Here is a 27,007-nt window from a genome sequence, read left to right as displayed (position 1 = left end):
CCACCTCTCGAACCGCACGAGCTGGCTTGGGAATCAGATCTTGTGTAACGCCTTGAAGAAGGGGAGTGGGATACAATTCGCGCTGCAATCGCGCGATGCTCCATCAGCGTGGCTATTCGCGAGAACTCATACAAAGTATACACAAGATAGTACTTAGTACCGGACCATTTGCACAGAATCTACCCCGAAGCCTCCAACCTCTGCTGGAGGAATTGCGGGCAAGTTGGCACATTCTACCATATCTGGTGGTCCTGTCCAATTATTACTAAATACTGGGCGATGGTCTGTACGCTCTTCACTCAATTGATCGATCTGATAGCGCCTCTCTCACCCGCTAACCTTCTCCTTTGCGCCCCACCAGACTGCATCTCTAGAGACTCGCAAAAACTGATCCTCCATGTCTCTTGCGCGGCCAAATACCAAATAGCACGTAATTGGAAAAGCCCCGAAGCACCTAACCGCCAAGCACTAATTAGCAGCATTTGGTTTATCGCAAACATGGAATACATCACCAGCCTCCAACACAACACGGTACGAAAATCCCACTCTATCTGGCTCTTCTGGTACAGATACCATAATCACCCCCTCCCAGGCCTGCACTAAATATAGGTCCCGAATAATAATTAACAATTACTATTGCTCCTCTTTATCTCCCCCCCCCCCCCCCCATTATTTTTTTCTCTCCTCCCCCCCCCCCCCCCCCCATCTTCCTTTTTACCTGGCCCCCGACTCGTAGGAGGATTCTTTTCCCTTTCTCTTCCCCCTCCTCATCTTTTGATCTATCTTCTTTTTCTCTCCCTTTCCACCTACTATGCTCGCCCGCCTTGCTAAATACTTTCCAACTTCACTACAACACGGATCTCACCGGGCTCACACCCTTTATCTATTTATTTTCTTTTATTATATCTTTTATTTTTCATATCCTATCTTATTATTTACTAAAAATTATTTTGATGTTATATCTCAAATCTCCAGGCTAGGTGACGTACTACTTTATACTCACCTCCTTTTATTATTTTCTTGGAGGATAATAAGAATTTACTCACCGGTAATTCTATTTCTCGTAGTGGATGCTGGGAACTCCGGAAGGACCATGGGGAATAGACGGGCTCCGCAGGAGACTGGGCACTCTAAGAAAGAATTAGGACTACTGGTGTGCACTGGCTCCTCCCTCTATGCCCCTCCTCCAGACCTCAGTTAGGGAAACTGTGCCCGGAAGAGCTGACACAATAAGGAAAGGATTTGGAATCCCGGGTAAGACTCATACCAGCCACACCGTATAACTCGTGATACTATACCCAGTTAACAGTATGAATAACAACTGAGCCTCACCAACAGATGGCTCATAACAATAACCCTTTAGTTAGGCAATAACTATATACAAGTATTGCAGACAATCCGCACTTGGGATGGGCGCCCAGCATCCACTACGGACTACGAGAAATAGAATTACCGGTGAGTAAATTCTTATTTTCTCTGACGTCCTAGTGGATGCTGGGAACTCCGTAAGGACCATGGGGATTATACCAAAGCTCCCAAACGGGCGGGAGAGTGCGGATGACTCTGCAGCACCGAATGAGCAAACTCAAGGTCCTCCTCAGCCAGGGTATCAAACTTGTAGAATTTTGCAAACGTGTTTGATCCCAACCAGGTAGCAGCTCGGCAAAGTTGTAAAGCCGAGACCCCTCGGGCAGCCGCCCAAGAAGAGCCCACCTTCCTCGTGGAATGGGCTTTGACTGATTTAGGATGCGGCAGTCCAGCTGCAGAATGTGCAAGTTGAATCGTGGAGCAGATCCAGCGAGCAATAGTCTGCTTAGAAGCAGGAGCACCCAGCTTGTTGGGTGCATGCAGGATAAACAGCGAGTTAGTCTTTCTGATTCTAGCCGTCCTGGAAACATAGATTTTCAGGGCCCGGACTACGTCCAGCAACTTGGAGGCGTCCAAGTCCCGATTAGCCGCAGGCACCACAACAGGTTGGTTCAAATGAAGCGCTGATACCACCTTAGGGAGGAATTGGGGACGCGTCCTCAATTCTGCTCTGTCCATATGGAAAATCAGATAGGGGCTTTTACAGGACAAAGCCGCCAATTCTGACACCCGCCTAGCCGAAGCCAAGGCCAAAAGCATGGCCACTTTCCACGTGAGATATTTTAATTCCACGGTCTGAAGTGGCTCAAACCACTGTGATTTTAGGAAATCCAACACAACGTTGAGATCCCAAGGTGCCACTGGGGGCACAAAAGGGGGCTGAATATGCAGCACTCCCTTAACAAACGTCTGAACTTCAGGCAGTGAAGCCAGTTATTTTTGAAAGAAAATAGACAGGGCCGAAATCTGGACTTTAATGGATCCCAATTTTAGGCCCATAGTCACTCCTGACTGTAGAAAGTGCAGAAATCGACCAAGCTGAAATTCATCAGTGGGGGCCTTCATAGCCTCACACCAAGCAACATATTTTCGCCATATGCGGTGATAATGCTTTGCGGTCACATCTTTCCTAGCTTTTATCAGCGTAGGAATGACTTCATCCGGAATGCCCTTTTCCATCAGGAACCGGCGTTCAACCGCCATGCCGTCAAACGCAGCCGCGGTAAGTCTTGGAACAGACAGGGCCCCTGCTGTAGCAGGTCCAGTCTGAGAGGCAAAGGCCAAGGGTCCTCTGAGATCATTTCTTGTAGTTCCGGGTACCAAGTCCTTCTTGGCCAATCCGGAACGATGAGTATAGTTCTTACTCCTCTCTTTCTTATTATCCTCAGCACCTTTGGTATGAGAGGAAGAGGAGGGAACACATAAACCGACTGGTACACCCACGGTGTCACTAGAGCGTCCACAGCTATCGCCTGAGGGTCCCTTGACCTGGCGCAATATCTTTTTAGCTTTTTGTTTAGGCGGGACGCCATCATGTCCACCTGTGGCCTTTCCCAACGGTTTACAATCAGTTGGAAGACTTCTGGATGAAGTCCCCACTCTCCCGGGTGGAGGTCGAGCCTGCTGAGGAAGTCTGCTTCCCAGTTGTCCACTCCCGGAATGAACACTGCTGACAGTGCTATCACGTGATTTTTCGCCCATCGGAGAATCCTTGTGGCTTCTGCCATCGCCATCCTGCTTCTTGTGCCGCCCTGTCGGTTTACATGGGCGACCGCCGTGATGCTGTCTGACTGAATCAGCACCGGCTGGTTTTGAAGCAGGGGTCTTGCCTGACTTAGGGCATTGTAAATGGCCCTTAGTTCCAGAATATTTATGTGTAGGGAAGCCTCCTGACTCGACCATTGTCCTTGGAAGTTTCTTCCCTGAGTGACTGCCCCCCAACCTCGGAGGCTTGCATCCGTGGTCACCAGGACCCAGTCCTGAATGCCGAATCTGCGGCCCTCGAGAAGATGAGCACTCTGCAGCCACCACAGCAGAGACACCCTGGCCCTCGGGGACAGGGTGATCAGCCGATGCATCTGAAGATGCGATCCGGACCACTTGTCTAACAGATCCCACTGAAAGATCCTTGCATGGAACCTGCCGAATGGATTTGCCTCGTGAGAAGCTACCATCTTTCCCAGGACTCGCGTGCAGTGATGCACCGACACCTGTTTTGGTTTCAGGAGGTCTCTGACCAGAGATGACAACTCCTTGGCCTTCTCCTCCGGGAGAAACACCTTCTTCTGTTCTGTGTCCAGAATCATACCCAGGAACAGCAGACGCGTCGTAGGAACCAGCTGCGACTTTGTAATATTCAGAATCCAGCCGTGCTGTTGTAGCACTTCCTGAGATAGTGCTACTCCGACCAACAACTGCTCCCTGGACCTCGCCTTTATAAGGAGATCGTCCAAGTATGGGATAATTATAACTCCCTTCTTTCGAAGGAGTATCATCATTTCGGCCATTACTTTGGTAAATACCCTCGGTGCCGTGGACAGACCAAACAGCAACGTCTGGAATTGGTAATGGCAGTCTTGTACCACAAAACGGAGGTACACCTGGTGAGGTGGGTAAATGGGGACATGCAGGTAAGCATCCTTGATGTCCAGTGATACCATGTAATCCCCTTCTTCCAGGCTTGCAATAACCGCCCTGAGCGATTCCATTTTTAACTTGAACCTCCTTATATAAGTGTTCAAGGATTTCAAATTTAGAATGGGTCTCACCGAACCGTCTGGTTTCGGTACCACAAACATTGTGGAATAGTAACCCCGTCCCTGTTGAAGGAGGGGAACTTTTATTATCACCTGCTGGAGGTACAGCTTGTGAATTGCCGCCAGCACTACCTCCCTGTCCAGGGGAGTGGCTAGCAAGGCTGATTTGAGGTAACGGCGAGGGGGAGACGTCTCGAATTCCAGCTTGTATCCCTGAGATACCACTTGTAGAACCCAGGGATCCACCTGTGAGCGAACCCACCGAACCCACCGGTCGCTGAAGTTCCGGAGACGCACCCACCGCACCTGGCTCCACCAGTGGAGCCCCAGCGTCATGCGGTGGATTTAGTGGAAGCAGGGGAGGATTTTTGTTCCTGGGAACTGGCTGTATGGTGCAGCTTTTTCCCTCTACCCCTGCCTCTGGGCAGAAAGGACGCGCCTTTAACCCGCTTGCCTTTCTGGGGCCGAAAGGACTGTACCTGATAATACGGTGCTTTCTTAGGCTGTGAGGGAACCTGAGGTAAAAATGTCGACTTCCCAGCTGTTGCTGTGGAAACGAGGTCCGAGAGACCATCCCCAAACAATTCCTCACCCTTGTAAGGCAAAACCTCCATGTGCCTTTTAGAATCCGCATCACCTGTCCACTGCCGAGTCCATAATACTCTCCTGGCAGAGATGGACATTGCATTTATTCTAGATGCCAGCCGGCAAATATCCCTCTGTGCATCTCTCATAGATAAGACTACGTCTTTAATATGCTCTATGGTTAGCAATATAGTGTCCCTGTCAAGGGAATCAATGTTATCAGACAGGGAATCAGACCACGCTGCTGCAGCACTGCACATCCATTCTGAAGCAATAGCAGGTCTCAGTATAGTACCTGAGTGTGTATATACAGACTTCAGGATAGCCTCCTGCTTTCTATCCGCAGGCTCCTTTAATGCGGCCGTATCCTGAGACGGCAGCGCCACCTTTTTTGACAAGCGTGTGAGCGCTTTATCCACCCTCGGGGATGTCTCCCAGCGTAACCTGTCCTCTGGCGGGAAAGGGTACGCCATCAGTAACTTTTTAGAAATCACTAGTTTCTTATCGGGGGAAGCCCACGCTTCTTCACACACTTCATTCAACTCATCTGATGGGGGAAAAACCACTGGTTGCTTTTTCTCCCCAAACATAATACCCTTTTTAGTGGTACCTGGGTTAATGTCAGAAATGTGCAACACATTTTTTATTGCCGTAATCATGCAACGGATGCCCCTTGTGGATTGTGTATATGTCTCATGTCTGCCATCTGAGGTAGTGGGCGTTTTTGAGCCCCTGATGGCCTTTGAGACGCCTGGGCAGGCACTGGCTGAGAAGCCGGCTGTCCCACAGCTGTTATGTCATCGAACCTTTTATGTAAGGAGTTGACACTGTCGGTTAATACCTTCCACATATCCATCCACTCTGGTGTCGACCCCGCAGGGGGTGACATCACATTTATCGGCACCTGGTCCGCCTCCACATAAGCCTCCTCATCAAACATGTCGACACAGCCGTACCGACACACCGCACACACACAGGGAATGCTCTGACTGAGGACAGGACCCCACCAAGTCCTTTGGGGAGACAGAGAGTATGCCAGCACACACCACAGCGCTATATAAACAGGGATTTACACTACACAAAGTGATTTTCCCTATAGCAGCTATAATACACAGTTTTGCGCCTAAATTTAGTGCCCCCCCTCTCTTTTTTACCCTATTGAGCCTGGAAACTGCAGGGGAGAGCCTGGGGAGCGTCCTTCCAGCGGAGCTGTGAAGAGGAAATGGCGCCAGTGTGCTGAGGGAGATAGCCCCGCCCCTTTTTCGGTGGGCTTCTCCCGCTCTTTATATTAATATTATGGCAGGGGATTTTTACACATATATAGTTTATTAGACTATATTATGTGTTTTTTGCCATTTTAAGGTAATCTAATTGCAGCCCAGTGCGCCCCCCCCCCCAGCGCCCTGCACCCATCAGTGACCAGAGTATGTGGTGTGCATGGGGAGCAATGGCGCACAGCTGCAGTGCTGTGCGCTACCTTAATGAAGACCGGAGTCTTCAGCCGCCGATTTCCAGGACGTTCTTCTTGCTTCTGGTTCTGCAAGGGGGACGGCGGCGCGGCTCCGGGACCGGACGACCGAGGCTGGGCCAGTGTTCGATCCCTCTGGAGCTAATGGTGTCCAGTAGCCTAGAAGCCCAAGCTAGCTGCAAGCAGGTAGGTTCTCTTCTCTCCCCTAAGGCCCTCGTAGCAGTGAGTCTGTTGCCAGCAGATCTCACTGAAAATAAAAAACCTAATAAATACTTTCTTTTCTAGGCGCTCAGGAGAGCCCCTAGTGTGCAACCAGCTCGAGCCGGGCACAGATTCTAACTGAGGTCTGGAGGAGGGGCATAGAGGGAGGAGCCAGTGCACACCAGTAGTCCTAATTCTTTCTTAGAGTGCCCAGTCTCCTGCGGAGCCCGTCTATTCCCCATGGTCCTTACGGAGTTCCCAGCATCCACTAGGACGTCAGAGAAACTTATGCACCTGTTTTTTTCTGTTGGCCTTCCAGCTACATGTTTACCAATTATATTTCTCTTATTCTGTCTCATGCTGTAATGTATGCTTCTATTTCCAAATAAAATTCACGATTTAAAAAAAAAACAAACAAAAAAAACCCCTGCTTTTATATATGTATTAAATAACAATGAGAGTGAGGGAACACTGGGAATATTCTTTAGCACATGAGCCGCTTTGGCGTGTTTATTTATATTACATGGGCGACAGTGACCTGGCTACGCCCTATAAATTTACCATCTCCACCCTTTGGAATTTCCTACTGTACCTCAAAACAGAATTTTATTTTTGCCTGTACAGTATGTGGACTTGGCATGTGTTTGCCCAGCACACAGTAGCTTGGAATGTCTGACCCGGCCAGCACCACCATCATCCAGAGACACATATTTGCACCCCCTCCCTCCTGACCTGCAGATCCAGTTGCTCCCCATAAAAAGCAGGATGACCATTTATCTATCATTACTTACCGATGATCACGGTTGGAGATGGTGGCGTAGCTAAGGAACTTGACCAGGAAATATCTGAATCTGCTTCTGCACCAAGAATCTCAGAAATACTTTTTGGAGTTTGGTTCTTGACAAAAAAAAAATAGGATTTTAAAACCTACCGGTAAATCCTTTTCTCTTAGTCCGTAGAGGATGCTGGGGTCACCATTAGAACCATGGGGTATAGACGGGATCCGCAGGAGACATGGGCACTTTAAGACTTTGAAAGGGTGTGAACTGGCTCCTCCTCCAGACTCCAGTTATAGGAACTGTGCCCAGGGAGACGGACATTTCGAGGAAAGGATTTATTGTTAAACTAAGGTGAGATTCATACCAGCTCACACCTCAAGCATGCCTTACAACGTGGCATTCAACAGAACACAAGCCAACGGCATGAACAAATGCAGCAACATGCTGACAAAAAACGTAACATAACGCGTGTAACCACAACTAATAACTGCAGATACAGTACGCACTGGGACGGGCGCCCAGCATCCTCTACGGACTAAGAGAAAAGGATTTACCGGTAGGTATTAAAATCCTATTTTCTCATATGTCCTAGAGGATGCTGGGGTCACCAATAGAACCATGGGGTTATACCAAAGCTCTAGAACGGGCGGGAGAGTGCGGATGACTCTGCAACACCGATTGACCAAACTTAAGGTCTTCATCGGCCAAGGTGTCAAACTTGTATAACTTTGTAAATGTGTTTGACCCCGACCAAGTAGCTGCTCGTTAAAGTTGCAATGCCGAGACCCCCCGGGCAGCCACCCAGGATGAGCCTACCTTTCTAGTAGAATGGACCTTTACCGATACCGGTAACGGCAATCCAGCCGTGGAATGAGCATGCTGAATCCTGTTACAGATCCAGCGTGCAATGGTCTGCTTGGAAGCAGGACACCCAACCCTTTTGGGAGCAAACAGGACAAACAGTGCCTCTGTTTTCCTAATCTGAGCCGTTCTGGCGACATAAATCTTCAAAGCTCTGACCACATCCAGAGATTTTGACTCAGCTAAGGCATCAGTAGCCACAGGCACCACAATAGGTTGGTTCATGTGGAAAGAAGAAACCACCTTCGGTAAAAATTGTTGACGTGTCCTCAATTCAGCTCTATCTTCATGGAAGATCAAATAAGGGCTCTTATGAGACAAGGCCGCAAACTCAGACATCCGCCTTGCAGATGCCAAGGCCAACAGGATGACCACCTTCCAAGTGAGGAATTTCCACTCCACCTTCCGTAAAGGTTCAAACCAACGTGATTGAAGGAACTGCAACACCACATTAAGATCCCATGGTGCCACTGGAGGCACAAATGGAGGTTGGATGTGCAACACACCTTTCATGAAAGTCTCAACTTCTGGAAGGGAGGCCAATTGTTTCTGAAAGAAAACCGATAAGGCCGAAATCTGTACCTTAATTGAGCCCAATTTTAGGCCCGCATCCACACCTGCTTGTAGAAAATGGAGAAACCGTCCTAGCCGAAACTCTTCCATAGGAGCCCCCCTTGGATTCACACCAAGAAACATATTTTCTCTAAATACGGTGGTAATGTTTAGATGTTACCCCTTTCCTGGCCTGAATAAGTGTGCTGATACACGCACGGCCCCTGTTGCAACAGGTCCTAGCGCATGGGAAGAGGCCAGGGATCTCCTATGAGTAATTCTTGAAGATCTGGATACCAAGCCCTCCTTGGCCAGTCTGGGACAATGATGATCGGCCGGATCTTTGTTCTTCTTATGATCTTTAGAACCTTTGGAATGAGAGGAAGTGGAGGGAATACATACACCGACTGAAACATCCACGGTGTCACCAGTGCATCCACTGCAATTGCTTGAGGGTCCCTTGACCTGGAACAATATCTCTGAAGCTTCTTGTTGAGACGAGATGCCATCATGTCTACTTGAGGAACTCCCCAACGACTTGTCACCTCTGCGAAGACTTCTTGGTGGAGGCTCCACTCTCCTGGATGGAGATCGTGTCTGCATCCCAGTTGTCCACTCCTGGAATGAAGATCGCTGACAGAGCGCTTGTATGCTTTTCCGCCCAGCAGAAAATCCTTGTGGTTTCTGTCATTGCCGCTCTGCTTTTCGTTCCGTCCTGACGGTTTATGTACACTACTGCTGTTACATTGTCCGACTGGATCAGTACAGGCAGATCTCGAAGATGATGTTCCGCTTGCAGAAGACAGTTGTAAATGGCCCTTAACTCCAGAACATTTATGTGGAGACAAGTTTCCTGACTTGACCATCTTCCTTGGAAGTTTTCTCCCCTTGTGACTGCCCCCCAGCCTCGGAAGCTTGCATCCGTGGTCACTAGGATCCAGTCCTGTATCCCGAACCTGCGCCCCTCTAGGAGGTGAGAGCTGTGCAGCCACCACAGGAGTGATACCCTGGTCTTGGAAGACAGGATTATCCTCCCGTGCATGTGTAGGCGTGTCAAAGTCGAAAAATATTGTAATACATATGCCTTGTACTAACCCCATGCACATGCCCGCTGCTCGTGCACTCAGTCCTCCGTGAGTGCACATATCCGTAATTTGCATAGGATCTCTCCGGCGATCATGCGCGTGATATGGGTATTTACGGCGGAGTTTGTGAGCGCGTAGAGGGTTATTAGAACATTACATATTTAACCCAAATAGTGCACATTGTACACATAGCCCCCTGCACCACATCAGAAAGAAATAGCTGTTTAAAATAGTAACAGAACAAAGGGATTCACCTTTACAAGATAAGAGGGGACAGAACAAGGTTACAAGGTGGTGTTTGGTATCCAGCTGTAGGGTATTTTAAGGAAAACATTCTGGTGTTGGTTTGAGGAAGATCGCATATTCCTGAGGATAGTTAGATGCAGAAGCAGAATATAGGTTTAAACTTTATTTACTGTATATTATGTATGCGGGGGGAATCCAGAGGAGACCACCCACAAGAGCAGTTGAGAAAGACATAGCCCACCTTTTCAAATCCACCTATGACCTCTTCTGTAATGTAAAGACACATCCCTGTGTCCAATGGACAATGAGATTACAGTGACCATTGTATTGTGTATGCATGTTGTGTATAAAAAGCCCATTGTTGCCTGGCCGGTCAGAAGACTCTGAACGCTTTCTATCTGACTAGAGGAGGACCAGCCGGGTTGCGCTTGCGAACATTCTCACATATGTACATTCTCTGTAGCCATTATTCAGTTTAGATTTATCTTGTTAGCCTGTAGTGTATGATTTGTACTGTTTACCTTTAGGAATTAATCCACTGTGGCCTTAGAACCCTGTGGTTGCAACTACAAATCAGTGTTGGGTCTTCACTTTCCTGCAAGGGTTTTAGAGTGTATTTATCTGTATAAGGTGTATAAGTATTGATAAGGTGTACGCACTGCGGGTACTTTATACCGTCAGCGCTACTTAAGGTTTAAGGTATAACATCGTTGCAGTACTTTGCTGCTAAGGGTTTAAAGTGTAATCATATCATTAACAAGGTTTAAAGGTTATCAATTGTGTGTGCGCACGCTGTGTGTGCTTTGTACCCACAGTGCGGCGTTTGTACGCTGAGTGCGTACACGGTACGGGACTCTGTGCGCAAATAGCGTACGAAGTACGTAGCGTGAGCTAGCGACCGCAGCAGCTCCATGGTACAGGTGTGTTTAAAGGTATAGCTTTACTATTTAAGATAATATCGACATTATCAGGTGGGACCCGGACCACTTGTCCAACAGCTCCCACTGGAACACTCTGGCATGGAACCTGCCAAACTGAATGGCCTCGTAGGCCGCAACCAGCTTCCCCAGCAACCGAATGCATTGATGGATGTACACTCTTGCTGGTTTCAGAATTTGTTTGACCAGACTCTGAAGTTCCAGAGCCTTTTCCACTGGAAGAAAGACTCTCTGCAGTTCTGTGTCCAATATCATTTCCAAAAACGACAACCGCGTCGTCGGAATCAACTGTGATTTTGGCAAGTTTAGGAGCCACCCATGTTGCTGAAGAACTGTAAGGGAGAGTGCAACTTTTTGCACAACTGGTCCCTGGATCTCGCCGTTATCAGGAGATCGTCCAAGTATGGGATAATCGTGACTCCTTGCTTGCGAAGGAGAACCCTCATCTCCGCCATCACTTTGGTGAAAATCCTCGGAGCCGTGGACAAATCAAACAGCAACGTTTGAAATTGGTAATGACAATCCTGAATAGCAAACCTCAGTAAGCCTGATGCGGAGGAGAAATGGGAACATGTAAGTAGGCATCCTTTATGTCCACCGACACCATAAAATCCCCTTCCTCCAGACTGGAGATCACTGCTCGGAGAGACTCCATCTTGAATTTGAATTTCTTTAAGTAGAAATTTAGGGATTTCAGGTTTAGGATTGGTCTGACCGAGCCGTCCGGCTTTGGGACCGCAAACAGGCTCGAATAAAAACCTTCTCCCTGTTGTGACTGGGGAACCCTGACGATAACTTGATTTTTACACAACTTTTATATTGCGTCGCAAACTACCTCCCTGTCCGGAAGAGAAGCTGGTAAGGCCTATTTGAAAAAACAGCGAGGGGGAACGTCTTGAAACTCCAGCTTGTACCCTTGGGATACTATTTGTAAAACCCATGGGTCTAGGTCCGAACGAACCCAAAACTGACTGAAGAGTTTGAGACGCGCCCCCACCGGTGCGGACTCCAGCATAGGAGCCCCAACGTCATGCGGTGGAATTAGCAGAAGCCTGGGAGGACTTCTGCTCCTGGGAGCCTGACAAGGCTGGTGATCGTTTACCTCTTCCCCGTGCTCTAGTAGCAAGGAAGGAAGAACCTCGGCCCTTTCTGTATTTATTGGGCCGAAAGGACTGCATCTGATAGTGATGCGTTTTCATTGTTGTGGAGGAACATAAGGTAAAAAGGATGACTTACCCGCGGTAGCTGTAGATACCAAATCATCAAGGCCGTCACCAAATAAGGCCTTACCTTTATATGGTAGAGATTCCATACTTTTCTTGGAATCAGCATCAGCATTTCATTGGTGAATCCACAACGCTCGTCTAGCTGAGACTGCCATGGCATTGGCCTTTGATCCCAAAAGACCAATATCTCTCGCAGCTTCCTTAAGGTATGCTGCAGCGTCCTTGATATAACCCAGGGTCAAGAGGATGCTATTCCTATCTAGGGTATCTATTTCAGAAGACAAGTTGTCTGCCCACTTTTTGATAGCACTACTTACCCACGCAGACGCAATGACAGGTCTGAGTAGCGTACCTGTGGTCGCATAAATGGACTTTAGCGTAGTTTCTTGTTTACGATCCGCAGGATCCTTAAGGGCCGCCGTGTCAGGTGACGGAAGAGCCACCTTTTTAGACAAACGTGACAGGGCCTTGTCCACGGTGGGGGGTGACTCCCACTTTTCCCTATCTGCCGAGGGAAATGGATATGCTACTGTAATTCTTTTGGGAAATCTTAAACTTTTTGTCAGGACTTTCCCAGACTTTTTCAAATAGCGTGTTCAGTTCATGAGAGGGAGGAAACGTTATCTCAGGTTTCTTCTCCTTATACATACAGACCCTTTTATCTGGAACAGCAGGGTCCTCAGTGATATGCAGTACCTCTTTAATAGCCACAATCATGTACTGAATGCTCTTTGCCAATTTCGGATCTAATCTGGAATCACTATAGTCGACACTGGAATCAGTGTCCGTGTCGGTATCAGTGTCAGCCAACTGGGTAAACGTACGTTTCTGTGACCCCGAGGGGACCTGAACTTGTAATAACATATCTTCCACAGATTTCTTCCATGCCTGGGTCTGAGACTCAGACTTGTCTAATCTCTTACTAATATGGGCTACATTAGCATTCAAAGCATTCAAACACATTTACCCAATCAGGAGTCGGCGATGCCGACATGATCACCTCCACCGCCTTTTGTGTCTCTTAATACAGCCTCCTCCTGTGAAGAGCACTCAGCCTCGCCGACACACATGTAAGAAACACCCACAGACACACTGGGCTTATAGGGGACAGACCCACAGAAAGGCCTGTCAGAGACGCACAGAGGGAATTAGCCAGCTCACACCCCAGCGCCAAATCAATGGGTCTGAAGCGATTACCAAAATGCCCCAGACCTGTAGCACTTTTTATATATTATTGCACCAAATAACACCCCCCCGCCCCATTTTGCACCCCGATACTTGTTCAGTACTGTGAGGAAGGACCAGTGTCTCTGCAGCCAGCGTAGATGAAATGGTGGCGAGTGAGCTGTGGGGACGAAGCTCCGCCCCTTAATGGCGCGCTTCCGTCCCGCTCTTTGTAATACTGATTATACTGGCGGGGGTTAGGACAGTGCCTTTGCACTAATGTCCTCTCTTGCCAGTTTATGATGAGGATTTTTAGCTGCCCAGGGCGCCCTCCCCCGCGCCCTGCACCCAGTAGTGCTGTGTGTGTGAGCGAGAGCTGTGCGGTACCTCAGGGAAATGCCGTCACTGAAGTCTTCTTTCTTCTTCTACTCCCCTGTCTTCTGACTTCTGGCTCTGTAAGGGGGGTGACGGCCGGCTGTGGGAGCGAGTATCTGAGTGTACCCAGCGATCAAACCCTCAGGAGCTAATGGTGTCCTGTAGCCAGAAGCAGAGCCATTAAACGCACTAGAAGTTGGTCATACTTCTCTCCCCTCAGTCCCACGAAGCAGGGAGGTTGTTGCCAGCAGCCTCCCTGAACATAAAAAACCTAACACAAAGTATTTTCAGGAAACTCAGTAGAGCTCCCTGTAGTGCGTCCAGTCTCACTGGGCACAATTCTAAAACTGGAGGAGGGGCATAGAGGGAGGAGCCAGTTCACACCCTTTCAAAGTCTTAAAAGTGCCCATGTCTCCTGTGGATCCAGTCTATACCCCATGGTTCTAAAGGTGACCCCAGCATCCTCTAGGACGTATGAGAAATAAATAAATAAATTAATTAAGCTTTTTGGGCCTGCACATGACACAAAACTCATATTCTAAAAAGGACATTAAAAAAGTAATTATAGAGGTTACTTTCTGGCATTAAGCGAAACAATCCCTTATTCATAAAACTCTTGTATGTGAAAAAGAGAAATTAGTATTAAGAAGAAAAAAAAAAAAAAAGACTTTAGAACAGATTACTGCAGCCAATACTACCACAAAAACAATAAAAAAAAATGTTCAAACACTGTCATCAGCTAACTATTCAGCACATGTACATGCATTCAGCATTCATACCAACCAGCTTATATAGAACCATTGTGTCTCTTGTACACAAGGAAAATAATAAAACGAAAATGTTGACACAAACTTACCCTGATCAACTTCGGTGTGCAAAATAAGCTATCACAGATTTCTGGAAAAAACAAACATGATATTGTGATTATATTTTGGCCAATAAAACCATATTTGTTTCTTTTTATGTCAAGACAGAATAAACAATATCACTCACCGATTTTCCCATCGCGCTGCGGTGTCCTGTGTGTGTATTTTTGATCCCAAAAAGGAGTCTTAAATATTTCTTTCATGGCAACAGGGCTGAAAACATATGGGGGGTTGTTAGGGCTGCATGAAATATAAACGCTGACAGATATAGTCTACCACTTCACTGTTGGTGGCTTAGTTGAGGAAACAATACCAGGGTACTCCTATCAACATGCGTATTCTACATTAGCCTCTATAAGGCACAGCGTGACAGAGGCTAGAACGGTGGTCCTGCAGGAAACCTGGTGAGAAGACGGCTAAGACAGCTGCAGCTGCAAGGGCCAAAGGATAATGAAAAGTGTAGTAGGGGGCAACATTATAATGAAATGTGCTTTTACCTGCTAACCATTATTATGTATGAAGCCTATTAATGTGCATCTTATAAGCAAGCCAAAGGACTGCCCTAGCCTCAGTAGATAGAAAGCACCGTACAAAGTGACACTGTTACCTGTCAGCAAGACTTATACTTGAGGAACCAAAGACTTCCTTTCTGAGAAGTTGTCCTGTGTTGTCACATGAGATCCTCTCTGGCTTATTAACGTCATTCATGTTTTCTGGAAAATAAAATATTTATACATTTTAATGGGATTCTCTACTTTGTCATTGCGTTTCTCCTTCTGATTTGCACCCACGTAATATCTAAGTGCTTCTCCTACCTTCCGTTGGGTTCCAACCTAGAGGGGAGAGACATCCTGCACTGCAGCTCCAAGAGCAGGATGATTCCATCCCGTCTACTACAGCTCTGTTGAAGGGGCTGGAAAAAGCCTTATGCTCACATTGCATTACAGCACCCAGCTCAAGGAAATGTCAAAACGTGTATCTCTGATTGCTGGTTAGTAAGAGAAACCTATCACCGTCTGCATAAAGAAACTACTACAGAAATATATATTTTGATCAGCAGAAATACAAAAACTTTCCTTTATTTTAAGGAATGCAATTATTATAGTTTTATGCTACAGAAAATTGAGCTCAGGTGCATCCTGTTTCCACTGATCATCCTTGAGATGTTCCTACAGCTTAATTGGAGTCCACCTGTGGTAAATTCAGTTGATTGGACATGATTTGGAAATGTACACACCTGCCTATATAAAGGTCCCACACTTGACAGTGCATGTCTGAGCACAAACCAAGCATGAAGTCAAAGTAATTGTCTGTAGACCTCCGAGACAGGATTGTCTTGAGGCACAAATCTTGGGAAGGGTACAGAAAGATATCTGCTGCTTTGAAGGTCCCAATGAGCACAGTGGCCTCCATCATCCGTAAATGGAAGAAGTTCGGAACCACCAGGAGTCTTCCTAGAGCTGGCCGGCCGTCTTATCTGAGTGATTGGGGGAGAAGGGCCCTAGTCAGGGAGGTGACCAAGAACCCAATGGTCACTCTGTCAGAGCTACAGCATTCCTCTGTGGAGAGAGGAAAACCTTCCAGAAGGACAACCATTTCTGCAGCAATTCACCAATCAGGCCTGTATGGTAGAGTGGCCAGACGGAAGTCACTCCTTAGTAAAAAGCACATGGCAGCCCGCCTGGAGTTTGCCAAAATGCACCTTAAGGATCATAGGAGACAAAATTCTCTGGTCTGATGAGAGAAAGATTAAACTCTTTGGCGTGAATGTCAGGCATCATGTTTGGAGGAAACCAGGCTCCGCTCATCACCAGGCCAATACCATCCCTACAGTGAAGCATGGTGGTTTGCTGCATCATGCTGTGGGGATGTTTTTCAGCAGCAGGAACTGGGAGACTAGTGAGGATAGGGGGAAAGATGAATGCAGCAATGTACAGACACATCCTGGATGAAAACCTGCTCCAAAGCGCTCTTGACCTCAGACTGAGGCGGCGACTGTTCATCTTTCAGCAGGACAACGACCCTAAACACACAGCCAAGATATCAAAGGAGTGGCTTCAGGACAACTCTGTGAATGTCCTTGAGTGGCCCAGCCAGAGCCCAGACTTGAATTTGATTGAACATCTCTGGAGAGATCTGAAAATGGCCGTGCACCGATGCTTCCCATCCAACCAGATGGAGCTTGAAAAGTGCTGCAAAGTGTTTTTTATTTTTAATACATTTGTAAAAAACGAAGGAAAAAAAAAAAACTTTTTTCACGCTGTCATTATGGGGTATAGTTTGTAGAATTTTGAGGGGAAAAAAATTATATTCCATTTTGGAATGAGTCTGTAACATGACAAAAAGTGGAAAAAGTGAAGTGATCTGAATACTTTCCGGATGCACTGTATGTGCATATAGAAATACACACTATTTTTTCTTTTAATTTTAAGAAGCGCTGTGCGTAAATTACACTGACGTTGGGCAGACACAAAATAACTTGCATATTATACACTAGTGTAGCATGCTGTTAACCTCTAGTTGCCTCCAATATTAATGCTGCCTACTCCAGTTTATTTAACATCATATTTAAGATATAAGGGGTTTATGTACTAAGCCTTGGAGAGAGATAAAGTGGACAGAGATAAAGTACAAACCAACTAGCTCCTAACTCCTATCCCGATGCAGGACTGCTGGGACACCGCACTGGTAAGCCGCAGGGGGGTGTTAGGATTAAGCTGTGGGATGGAGCGTTAGGGTTAGGCTTCGGGGAGGGGTAGCGGTTAGGCACCACCAGCGAGGGTTAGGGTGCTGGGGGTGTTAGGTTTAGGCTGAGAGAAGGGGAGGTTAGGGTTAGGCTGCAGGGGGAAAGGTTAGGGTCAGGCTGCGGGATAGGTGGGTTAGGCTTAGGGGGTTGAGGAATCAGGGTTACACTAGTTAATACTAGCTGTCAGGATCTTAAACACTGGGATGCCGCGGTCGGCATTTTGACAGCCTGCATCCCAAGCACTGGGATCCTGTATCCAATCCATATAAATAACTGGCAATAAATAGTCAATTCGCATTGTTCCTACAGCTTACAGACAAAACCAGCATCCCTTAAAAGTGCACAATCATGATGTTGATTTGGGTGGTACTGTACTATAGACTTAAACAAATAGTTAGTACAGATATCTCACTCACAATACACTGACACAAGACAAAGAGGTGATTTTTTTTTTTTTTTTTACTGTCACTTGTAACAAAAAGCTTTGAGGGGAAAGAACCGTCCCTGGAACCTACTTGTCAAATGCCTTGGCTTTAACATTGTTATCACCCTACCAAGCCGGACGCATAACGAGGAACTAGTGAATGGGGATTGCTGTTGTGGATAGTAACACAGCAAATAAACAACTGTCTATACATCAAACTAACAAACTCATATTGTACTTAAAGTGACCTCAGAATAGCCACAAACTTGTGCTTTACCGGTGACCTTGGTACACAGATTAACTTGCCTTCACTATTACCACTCCACACAGGTCTTCCATTTACTTGCCAGTGGCTAAGCTCAGGTGTAACCCTGCTTTTGATAGGCAAGCACCAACAAGTGAGACCTCAACAAGGCAGTGGTAGTGCTTTCCAGTAGGGAGGCCAATCCCGGGTCATTTTTTCAATTGAATTGGGCAATGAAAATATTATAAACTTTGTAGTTTTTCTGACATAAAAATGAGTGACAAATAACATTTATGGCCCAGCAGCACATGCCCACAGACAAAAAAAAAATAAAAAAAAATTCCCATGTAGGCCTGTGCTGGGGCATAAATGTTATTTTATTCCTGTGGTGTTGGGGCCTAGCCAAGGCCTCAACACCATAGGCATATCAAATAAATATCATTTATGGCCCAGCAGCACAGGCACACAGGAAAAAATAAATCTTTCTGGGGCCCCCCGGCCAGGCCCAACAGCACTGTAATAAAATAACATTTATGGCCCAGCAGCACAGGCCCGCAGAAAAATAATTAATCTTCCAAAGCCCACAGCCAGGCCCCAACAGTCCACAGTATTAAATTAACATTCATGGCCCACCCAGGCCTCAGCCCCCATACAGGAAAAAAAATTACTTTCAGGGCCCCCACCCACCACAGCCCCTACACACCACATGAATTATGAATTAAAAAAAATATATACATAACATAATCATGGCCCAGCCCTGGAAAATTATAAAACGGTCACCAACCCCCTAGGATAAGCAAAAATGATTCAGTGACTCACCCTCCTCCAGTCTGGCTACACTACAGTCCTCTCCACAAGAACAGCAGTCTACAGTCACTCAGAGTGTGATGCAAGCAGGGCTGTCTCTCCCATTACGTGTGGGGCTGGGAGGTGTCTGCAGTTAACAACAGAGCTCCCTTCTCCTATGCGGTCTCGTCTCTGCTCCTCTAGACTTTCTCCGGCCAGGACTGAATAGCCCTCTGTGGCACTGGGGCAACTGACACAGCCACCACGCCATGCCATGCGACTGCTCACTGATGTGCCGAGTCGCAGTGAGCACGCCTCCGCTTAAGATCGCAGGCAGCCGTGGCTGTAGGGGAAGGTTGGCGTGGGGTTACGCTGCGCAGCGTGACCTCTGATGTCACGCGGCGCTGCGCAGTCTCTCAGCCGGGCAGCGTCTGAGCCGAGGGCTCAGGTGGTCAGCGCTGCCCGGCATAATGATGAAACCACGCACACGCAGTTTAATCCCGAAATCCCGGGATTCAAATCCCGGCAATTTTGGCCCCAAATCCTGGGATCCCGCCGATCCCGGGATTGGCCATGATACCTTCCAGTGACTAGTGTGCAGAATATTGGCTCACGTCGCTAGTAATATTAGTCCAGCAGGAGCCATAAGCCACACTCCGCACTGAACAGTCCTCAAACACTGAGCCTAGGGATTTCAGAAGTCTTGGAATTGCCATACTCTTGCTCTATGGGTGCAAAGTTTTCCTTTCTCTAGAAAGGATTATCACTATTCAATCTCCTGCCCCAGATGTTCTTGCTGCCTTTCATTTCCCCCCCAAAAAATACTTACCTGACACAACATGATTTTTACATTGATCTCTTGTTGGTGAAAGGAACAGGGGTGAGCGTAGACACTGCTCTTTGAATATAGTTGGTGTAGAGTCTAACTGACTGTAATAAGGCTGCTTCTGTTTTGGGGTCTTGAAACAGTGATCAAACTGCCCATCCACTTTCATCTCTTCATGGTTATATAGTCTGGGCTGAGACTGTGCAGCTTCTGCTGTAAGTTCTTCAAACCAGTTCACGCTTATGGGACCTAAATCTGCAACAAAAAAGTTTCACAAAATGTAAAAGGAGAAAAAAAAATATATAGATATGGTGAGTAATTATTTGAGACGATATAACCACTAATCATGTATTACAAGAAACATACTTAATTATGTTAGGAGGATTCTCATTCGTATCACTTTACTATGTGTCCAGGTAGAGTTATTTTCACCCTTGGGTAGAACACAGTTGAAACTTAAGCATTAGTTTTATTTTTCAACTGGCAGGGGCGAGGGGGTAACGAGCAGCAAATTGTGGTACATGAGGTGGTGGGGGATGAGATTATGGCTGATTGGTGGTCTGGTGGCATCATGACTAGCCCCAACATGAAGGTGACAGTGACGTGATTGGGGGGTGGCAGTGACGTGATTTGGGGGGGGGGGGGGGGGGGGGGGAGGCAAATCAATAACACTGTGCCTAGTGGTGGCCTGGCCACTAAATTCGCCCCTGGTCATATTCAAGTGCCTGCCTTCAGGATATAAAGATATAGGAACTCAATGACTAACGATACGTTTTCACTGTAAATAATCATAGTAAAATACTGTTTTCTGCAAAAAAACGTTTCCCCCCCTTTTTTTCACGCCTGTTTTAGCGCAAACACACACAGGATCTGGGATAAATTCCTGGATAAAACGGTTTTCTCGATCGCGGCAGTGGTAATCATAGCACTTATCCAACATTTTGTTTCTCCTGCCTCCGGGCAGGTGAAACAAAATCACCAATAATTCAGGCAATTGAAGATAATAAGATTTTACTTACCGGTAAATCTATTTCTCATAGTCCGTAGTGGATGCTGGAGACTCCGTAAGGACCATGGGAATAGACGGGCTCCGCAGGAGACAGGGCACTTTAAGAAAGAATTTGGATACTGGTGTGCTCTGGCTCCTCCCTCTATGTCCCTCCTCCAGACCTCAGTTAGAGAAACTGTGCCCGGAAGAGCTGACAGTACAAGGAAAGGATTTTGGAATCCAGGGCAAGACTCATACCAGTCACACCAATCACACCGTATAACTTGTGATAAACTTACCCAGTTAACAGTATGAACAACAACGGAGCATCAGATCAACCCTGATGCAACCACAACATAACCCTTATTTAAGCAATAACTATATACAAGTATTGCAGAAGAAGTCCGCACTTGGGACGGGCGCCCAGCATCCACTACGGACTACGAGAAATAGATTTACCGGTAAGTAAAATCTTATTTTCTCTAACGTCCTAAGTGGATGCTGGGGACTCCGTCAGGACCATGGGGAATAGCGGCTCCGCAGGAGACAGGGCACTTTAAGAAAGAATTTGGATACTGGTGTGCTCTGGCTCCTCCCTCTATGTCCCTCCTCCAGACCTCAGTTAGAGAAACTGTGCCCGGAAGAGCTGACAGTACAAGGAAAGGATTTTGGAATCCAGGGCAAGACTCATACCAGTCACACCAATCACACCGTATAACTTGTGATAAACTTACCCAGTTAACAGTATGAACAACAACGGAGCATCAGATCAACCCTGATGCAACCACAACATAACCCTTATTTAAGCAATAACTATATACAAGTATTGCAGAAGAAGTCCGCACTTGGGACGGGCGCCCAGCATCCACTACGGACTACGAGAAATAGATTTACCGGTAAGTAAAATCTTATTTTCTCTAACGTCCTAGTGGATGCTGGGGACTCCGTAAGGACCATGGGGATTATACCAAAGCTCCCAAACGAGCGGGAGAGTGTGGATGACTCTGCAGCACCGAATGAGCAAACACAAGGTCCTCCTCAGCCAGGGTATCAAACTTGTAAAACTTTGCAAAAGTGTTTGAACCTGACCAAGTAGCTGCTCGGCAAAGCTGTAATGCCGAGACCCCTCGGGCAGCCGCCCAAGAAGAGCCCACCTTCCTTGTGGAATGGGCTTTTACTGATTTTGGAAGCGGCAAAACAGCCGCAGAATGAGCCTGCTGAATCGTGTTACAGATCCAGCGAGCAATAGTTTGCTTTGAAGCATGAGCACCCAGCTTGTTGGATGCATACAGGATAAACAGCGACTCAGTTTTCCTGACTCTAGCCGTTCTGGCTACATAAACCTTCAAAGCCCTGACCACATCAAGCAACTCGGAATCCTCCAAGTCACAAGTAGCCACAGGCACCACAATAGGTTGGTTCATATGAAAAGATGACACCACTTTTGGCAGAAATTGTGGACGGGTCCGCAATTCTGCCCTGTCCATATGGAAAACCAGATAGGGGCTTTTATGTGACAAAGCCGCTAATTCTGACACACGCCTAGCTGAAGCCAAGGCTAATAGCATGACCACCTTCCACGTGAGAAATTTTAACTCCACGGTTTTGAGTGGCTCAAACCAGTGTGATTTCAGGAAACTCAACACCACGTTAAGATCCCAAGGTGCCACTGGAGGCACAAAAGGGGGCTGAATATGCAGCACTCCCTTTACAACGTCTGAACTTCAGGAAGAGAAGCCAGTTCTTTTTGAAAGAAAATTGATAGGACCGAAATCTGGACCTTAATGGAACCCAATTTCAGGCCCAAAGTCACTCCCGATTGTAGGAAGTGAAGGAAACGGCCCAGCTGGAATTCCTCCGTAGGGGCATTCCTGGCCTCACACCAAGCACCATATTTTCGCCATATACGGTGATAATGTTGAGCCGTCACATCCTTCCTAGCCTCTATCAGCGTAGGAATGACCTCATCCGGAATGCCTTTTTCTGCTAGGATCCGGCGTTCAACCGCCATGCCGTCAAACGCAGCCGCGGTAAGTCTAGGAACAGACAGGGCCCCTGTTGCACAAGTCCTGTCTTAGAGGCAGAGGCCACGGGTCCTCTGTGAGCATTTCTTGCAGATCTGGATACCAAGTCCTTCTTGGCTAATCCGGAACAAAGAGTATTGTTCTCACTCCTCTTTTCCTTATGATTCTCAGCACCTTGGGTATGAGAGGAAGAGGAGGAAATACATAGATCGACGGGAACACCCACGGTGTCACCAGTGCGTCCACAGCTATCGCCTGAGGGTCTCTTGACCTGGCGCAATATCTCTGCAGCTTTTTGTTGAGGTGGGATGCCATCATGTCCACCTGTGGCAGTTCCCACCGACTTGCAATCTGCATGAAGACTTCTTGATGAAGTCCCCACTCACCCGGGTGGAGGTCGTGCCTGCTGAGGAAGTCTGCTTCCCAGTTGTCCACTCCCGGAATGAACACTGCTGACAGTGCGCTTACGTGATTCTCCTCCCAGCAAAGAATTCTGGTGGCTTCTACCATCGCCACCCTGCTCCTTGTGCCGCCTTGGCGGTTTACATGAGCCACTGCGGTGATATTGTCTGACTGAATCAGAACCGGTTGGTCGCGAAGCAGGGTCTCCGCTTGACTTAGGGCGTTGCATATGGCCCTTAGTTCCAGGATATTGATGTGAAGGCAAGTCTCCTGCCTTGACCACAGCCCTTGGAAATGTCTTCCCTGTGTGACTGCCCCCCACCCTCGGAGGCTTGCATCCGTGGTCACCAGGACCCAGTCCTGAATGCCGAATCTGCGACCTTCGAGAAGGTGAGCACTCTGCAGCCACCACAGGAGAGACACCCTGGCCCTGGGGGATAGGGTGATTAACCGATGCATCTGAAGATGTGATCCGGACCACTTGTCCAGTAAGTCCCATTGGAAGGTCCTCGCATGGAACCTGCCGAAGGGAATGGCCTCGTATGATGCCACCCTCCTTCCCAGGACTCGAGTGCAGTGATGCACTGACACCTGTTTTGGTTTTAATAGATTCCTGACCAGTGTCACGAGCTCCTGAGCTCTCTCTATCGGGAGATAAACCCTTTTCTGGTCTGTGTCTAGGATCATGCCTAGGAGAGGCAGAGACTTTGGAATATATAGAATCCAGCCGTGTTGCCGTTACACTTCCAGAGAAAGTGATACGCTGTTCACCAACTGCTCTCTTGATCTCGCTTTTATGAGGAGATCGTCCAAGTACGTGATAATAGTGACACCTTGCTTCCGCAGGAGCACCATCATTTCCGCCATTACCTTGGTGAATATTCTCAAGGCCGTGGAGAGACCAAACGGCAACGTCTGAAATTGGTAATGACAATCCCGTACCGCAATTCTGAGGTACGCCTGATGAGGTGGATAAATGGGGACATGAAGGTATGCATCCTTTATGTCCCGAGTCTCCATAAAATCTCCCCCCTTCAGGCTTGCAATGACCGCTCTTAGCGATTCCATCTTGAACTTGAACCTTTTCAGGTATATGTTCAGGGATTTTAAATTCAATATGGGTCTGACCGAACCGTCTGGTTTCGGGACTACAACATGGTCGAATAATAACCCCCTCCTTGTTGAAGGAGGGGAACCTTGACCAACACCTGTTGAAGATACAATTTGTGAATTGCAGTTAACACTGTTTTCCTCTCATGGGGGGAAGCCGGCAGGGCCGTCGGTGAGGGGGCATCTTCTCAAAGTTGTCAAAGTCAGAAAAATATCACGCTACACACTGCCATATTTGCACCTCATGCGTGTCCCCGCTGCGTGTGCATGAGCTCTCCCGTGCGTGCGTATACTCGCTGTTGCGTGCACCCGCAGGCGCACGGTATGCGCATTTACGGTAGAGTTTGTATGCGTCTAGCTTGCGACTCAATCGTAACATATTTTAACCATATAATGTATTTTGTAGATTATGGTCCCTTTGATAGAATCTGAAAGTTTAGTTAATGTAGCATGTTCATAGACAAAGAGATCCCTCTTTGTTTGATACGAAGGGTCAGACAGGGGTTATACAGTGGTGTTTAGTATCCATCGGAAGAGTATTTAATTAGCAATATTCCGGCGTTGGTTTGAAGCGGATAACTCGCTCGTGCGAATAGTTATGGACATAAGAAGTTTATGAACATTTACTGTATTTGCACTTTATTATCCATGCGGCGGGAAACCCAGTTTCCCACCCACCTGAGCAGTTAGAAATAGTCACAGCCCACCTGTATGAATCAACCTATGACCTTTTGTTATAATGCGAAGACGAATTCCTGTGTCCAATGAACAATAAGAATATAGGGACCATTGTACTGTATTGTGTGTAGGGTATAAAAAGGACAAGCCGATCTGGGCCAGCTCTCTATTCTCTTCAACGGTTCTCATCACTGATAATCGGGAGCTGGATATCCAGAAGGCGCATGCGATTGTTTTCCCATTGTGCGTAAGTTTCTCTGCAATCATATTGTCTTTATTGTTATAAGCCATTCTCTTTTTCTCTCTCTCTCTCTCCTTCCCCTTTAAAAGTAATTGTATCTTTATTGTATTTTATGTGTAGTTACTTGGTTAGGTATTTTATGTTATCTTGGTAGTGTATAACTTGTATTGTATTATTCTTTTGCAATTGAACGTTCGTTCATTTCCTTAAAAGGCGTTAGACCCTTAGACCGGTATTGTGTGTTCATTATATTGCAGAGGGTAATAGGAGCGTCTCTATCGCTCAAACAGCTTTAGTGTAAACAAGGTTAAGCAGCGTTATATAGCTACAGTGTTTCAATACAAGGTCTACAGTGTAAGAATTATCCTTTCTGTGTGTTACATTCAAGGCCTACTGATTGTTATCTTGTGAGCGTCTGCGCCGCTCGTGATCTCCTCGTGGTCTCGAGCGTCCGCTACGCTGATAGCGTAGCATTACGGTAGTCGCTCACCTATAGTGTGCCCGATACCAACAGCGTATTCTCGCAAGCGTGTGTGTCGCTCGAGCGGCTCGCTCCCGATACAGCGTCCGCCACGCTAAGAGCGTACCCTTACGGTACCTCGTGCGCCAATTGCGTACTGTGTTCTTTAACCTTTTAGAGTGTTATAAATAAGATAAATATTAAGCTTTATCAATTGGCGGCTCGTCCGTCCTTCACATATCTGCACTAGGTAATTTCAGCAGACATTATCGGTCAGCAAAGGGCGGGAGGTAATATTCCTCATAGTGCTGACCAAGATAAGGGTCTGCTTCGCTTAGTAAAGGGTGCTGAAGGAATCCGGAACCGGAGGTAAGAACAATACGCTAGTGTCTTTTAAAACTGTTTTTTTTTCTGTTCTGTCTTGCGTACGCACGCACGCACGCACGCATACATCTGCATTTCTTTTCATTCGTGTATTTTCACATATCACTCTCCTGGTTGCCATTTCACAATTGATAACGTGCTAAGAAAGATTTGTTGCTATTAGTAGTTAAAGAGTAAAAGTAATACATTAAGGGGTAATTTGTAAAGCACGCACACAGCTTTGCCTAAGATACAAGGAAAGACCTGTGTGGTGCTCGGTAGATGATTACAATTAAAGATCATCTACATTGATAAACGTGTTAACTGTATTTCTGTGGACATATCTGGCTGGCATACACGTGTCTCTAACAAAAGGGTCAGACTAGTGTACGCAACACAAAGGCCGACGCACGTAGCGTATATTACGCAACGGAGCGTCCGGGTACGCCCACATAATTCAAAACACACGGTAGTATTATTTTTAACAGGCGAAAAGGAGGCAACGCGATAAATAGCGCAAGTCAATTTTTAGTGTCCAAAATTTTAAGCTAATAGATCCTTCTCCAATTTGCGACTCATCTGGTCTAGACTGTTTACTGAATGAAAGGAATTTCTGCGCAGAAATAAAAATTAAAGTGTACATGTGGTGAGTGTTTGTATATATAAGTTTTTACAATTTTTGGGTTGAACCACAAGAAGTCGAGTTCTCGTGAGGTACATACATGTAAGTGACGTGCATGGTGGCTGGGGAGGCATCCCTTGTTAAACATAAATTTGAGCATTAGAGTATAGCAGACCAGGAGGTCTACTGTAGCACAGACCAGGAGGTCCGGAACAGACCAGGAGGTCTAGGTACAGCAGACTAAGAAGTCCGCTATAGAGAAAAGTAGCACAACACCAGGAAGGGTTGGTGCGGAACCCATATAGGCCATTAAAGCTCTGGCTGAAGGAATTCGCAGCCGCAATTTTCGATTCCACTGGTCGCTCCGCACATAAGATTAGTTGCTTATGTGCAGAACGATTGTACCGCACGTAATTGTGTGCATTAGTTAGTAACCTGACCAGTACCATTTGCGTACGAAAGGGGTCATAAACGCTATTTGTACATTCTAACGTGATTTGTGTAATTTTTTTTATTTTAAGGGAGGTTCGCTGGTCACTCAGGAACTATCCAGCAACCAATAGTTACTGGAAAGGGTTAAGTGCTCTGCGGATCACACTCGCATGTTCCAGTAAATAGCGGTT

The 27,007-nt window shown here is 46.9% G+C and overlaps 1 protein-coding gene across 1 annotated transcript in view; it reads right to left on the bottom strand.

Annotated features, from left to right (window-relative positions):
- BRCA2 (BRCA2 DNA repair associated) overlaps positions 1-27,007 on the bottom strand; it is a 171,282-nt gene that overhangs the window by 124,853 nt on the left and 19,422 nt on the right. Inside the window, exons 2-6 of the mRNA XM_063951778.1 lie at positions 19,500-19,751; positions 15,078-15,183; positions 14,598-14,683; positions 14,461-14,501; positions 7,170-7,275 (exon numbers count right to left, since the gene is read on the bottom strand). Of these exons, the coding sequence (XP_063807848.1) occupies positions 7,170-7,275; positions 14,461-14,501; positions 14,598-14,683; positions 15,078-15,183; positions 19,500-19,751 (591 nt within the window). The remainder of the gene's footprint in view (positions 1-7,169; positions 7,276-14,460; positions 14,502-14,597; positions 14,684-15,077; positions 15,184-19,499; positions 19,752-27,007) is intronic.

The sequence above is a fragment of the Pseudophryne corroboree genome, chromosome 2, assembly GCF_028390025.1.
Source record: "Pseudophryne corroboree isolate aPseCor3 chromosome 2, aPseCor3.hap2, whole genome shotgun sequence".
NCBI lineage: Eukaryota > Metazoa > Chordata > Amphibia > Anura > Myobatrachidae > Pseudophryne > Pseudophryne corroboree.
Note: the sequence above shows the minus strand (reverse complement) of the source record. Positions and strands in the feature narration are given on the sequence as shown.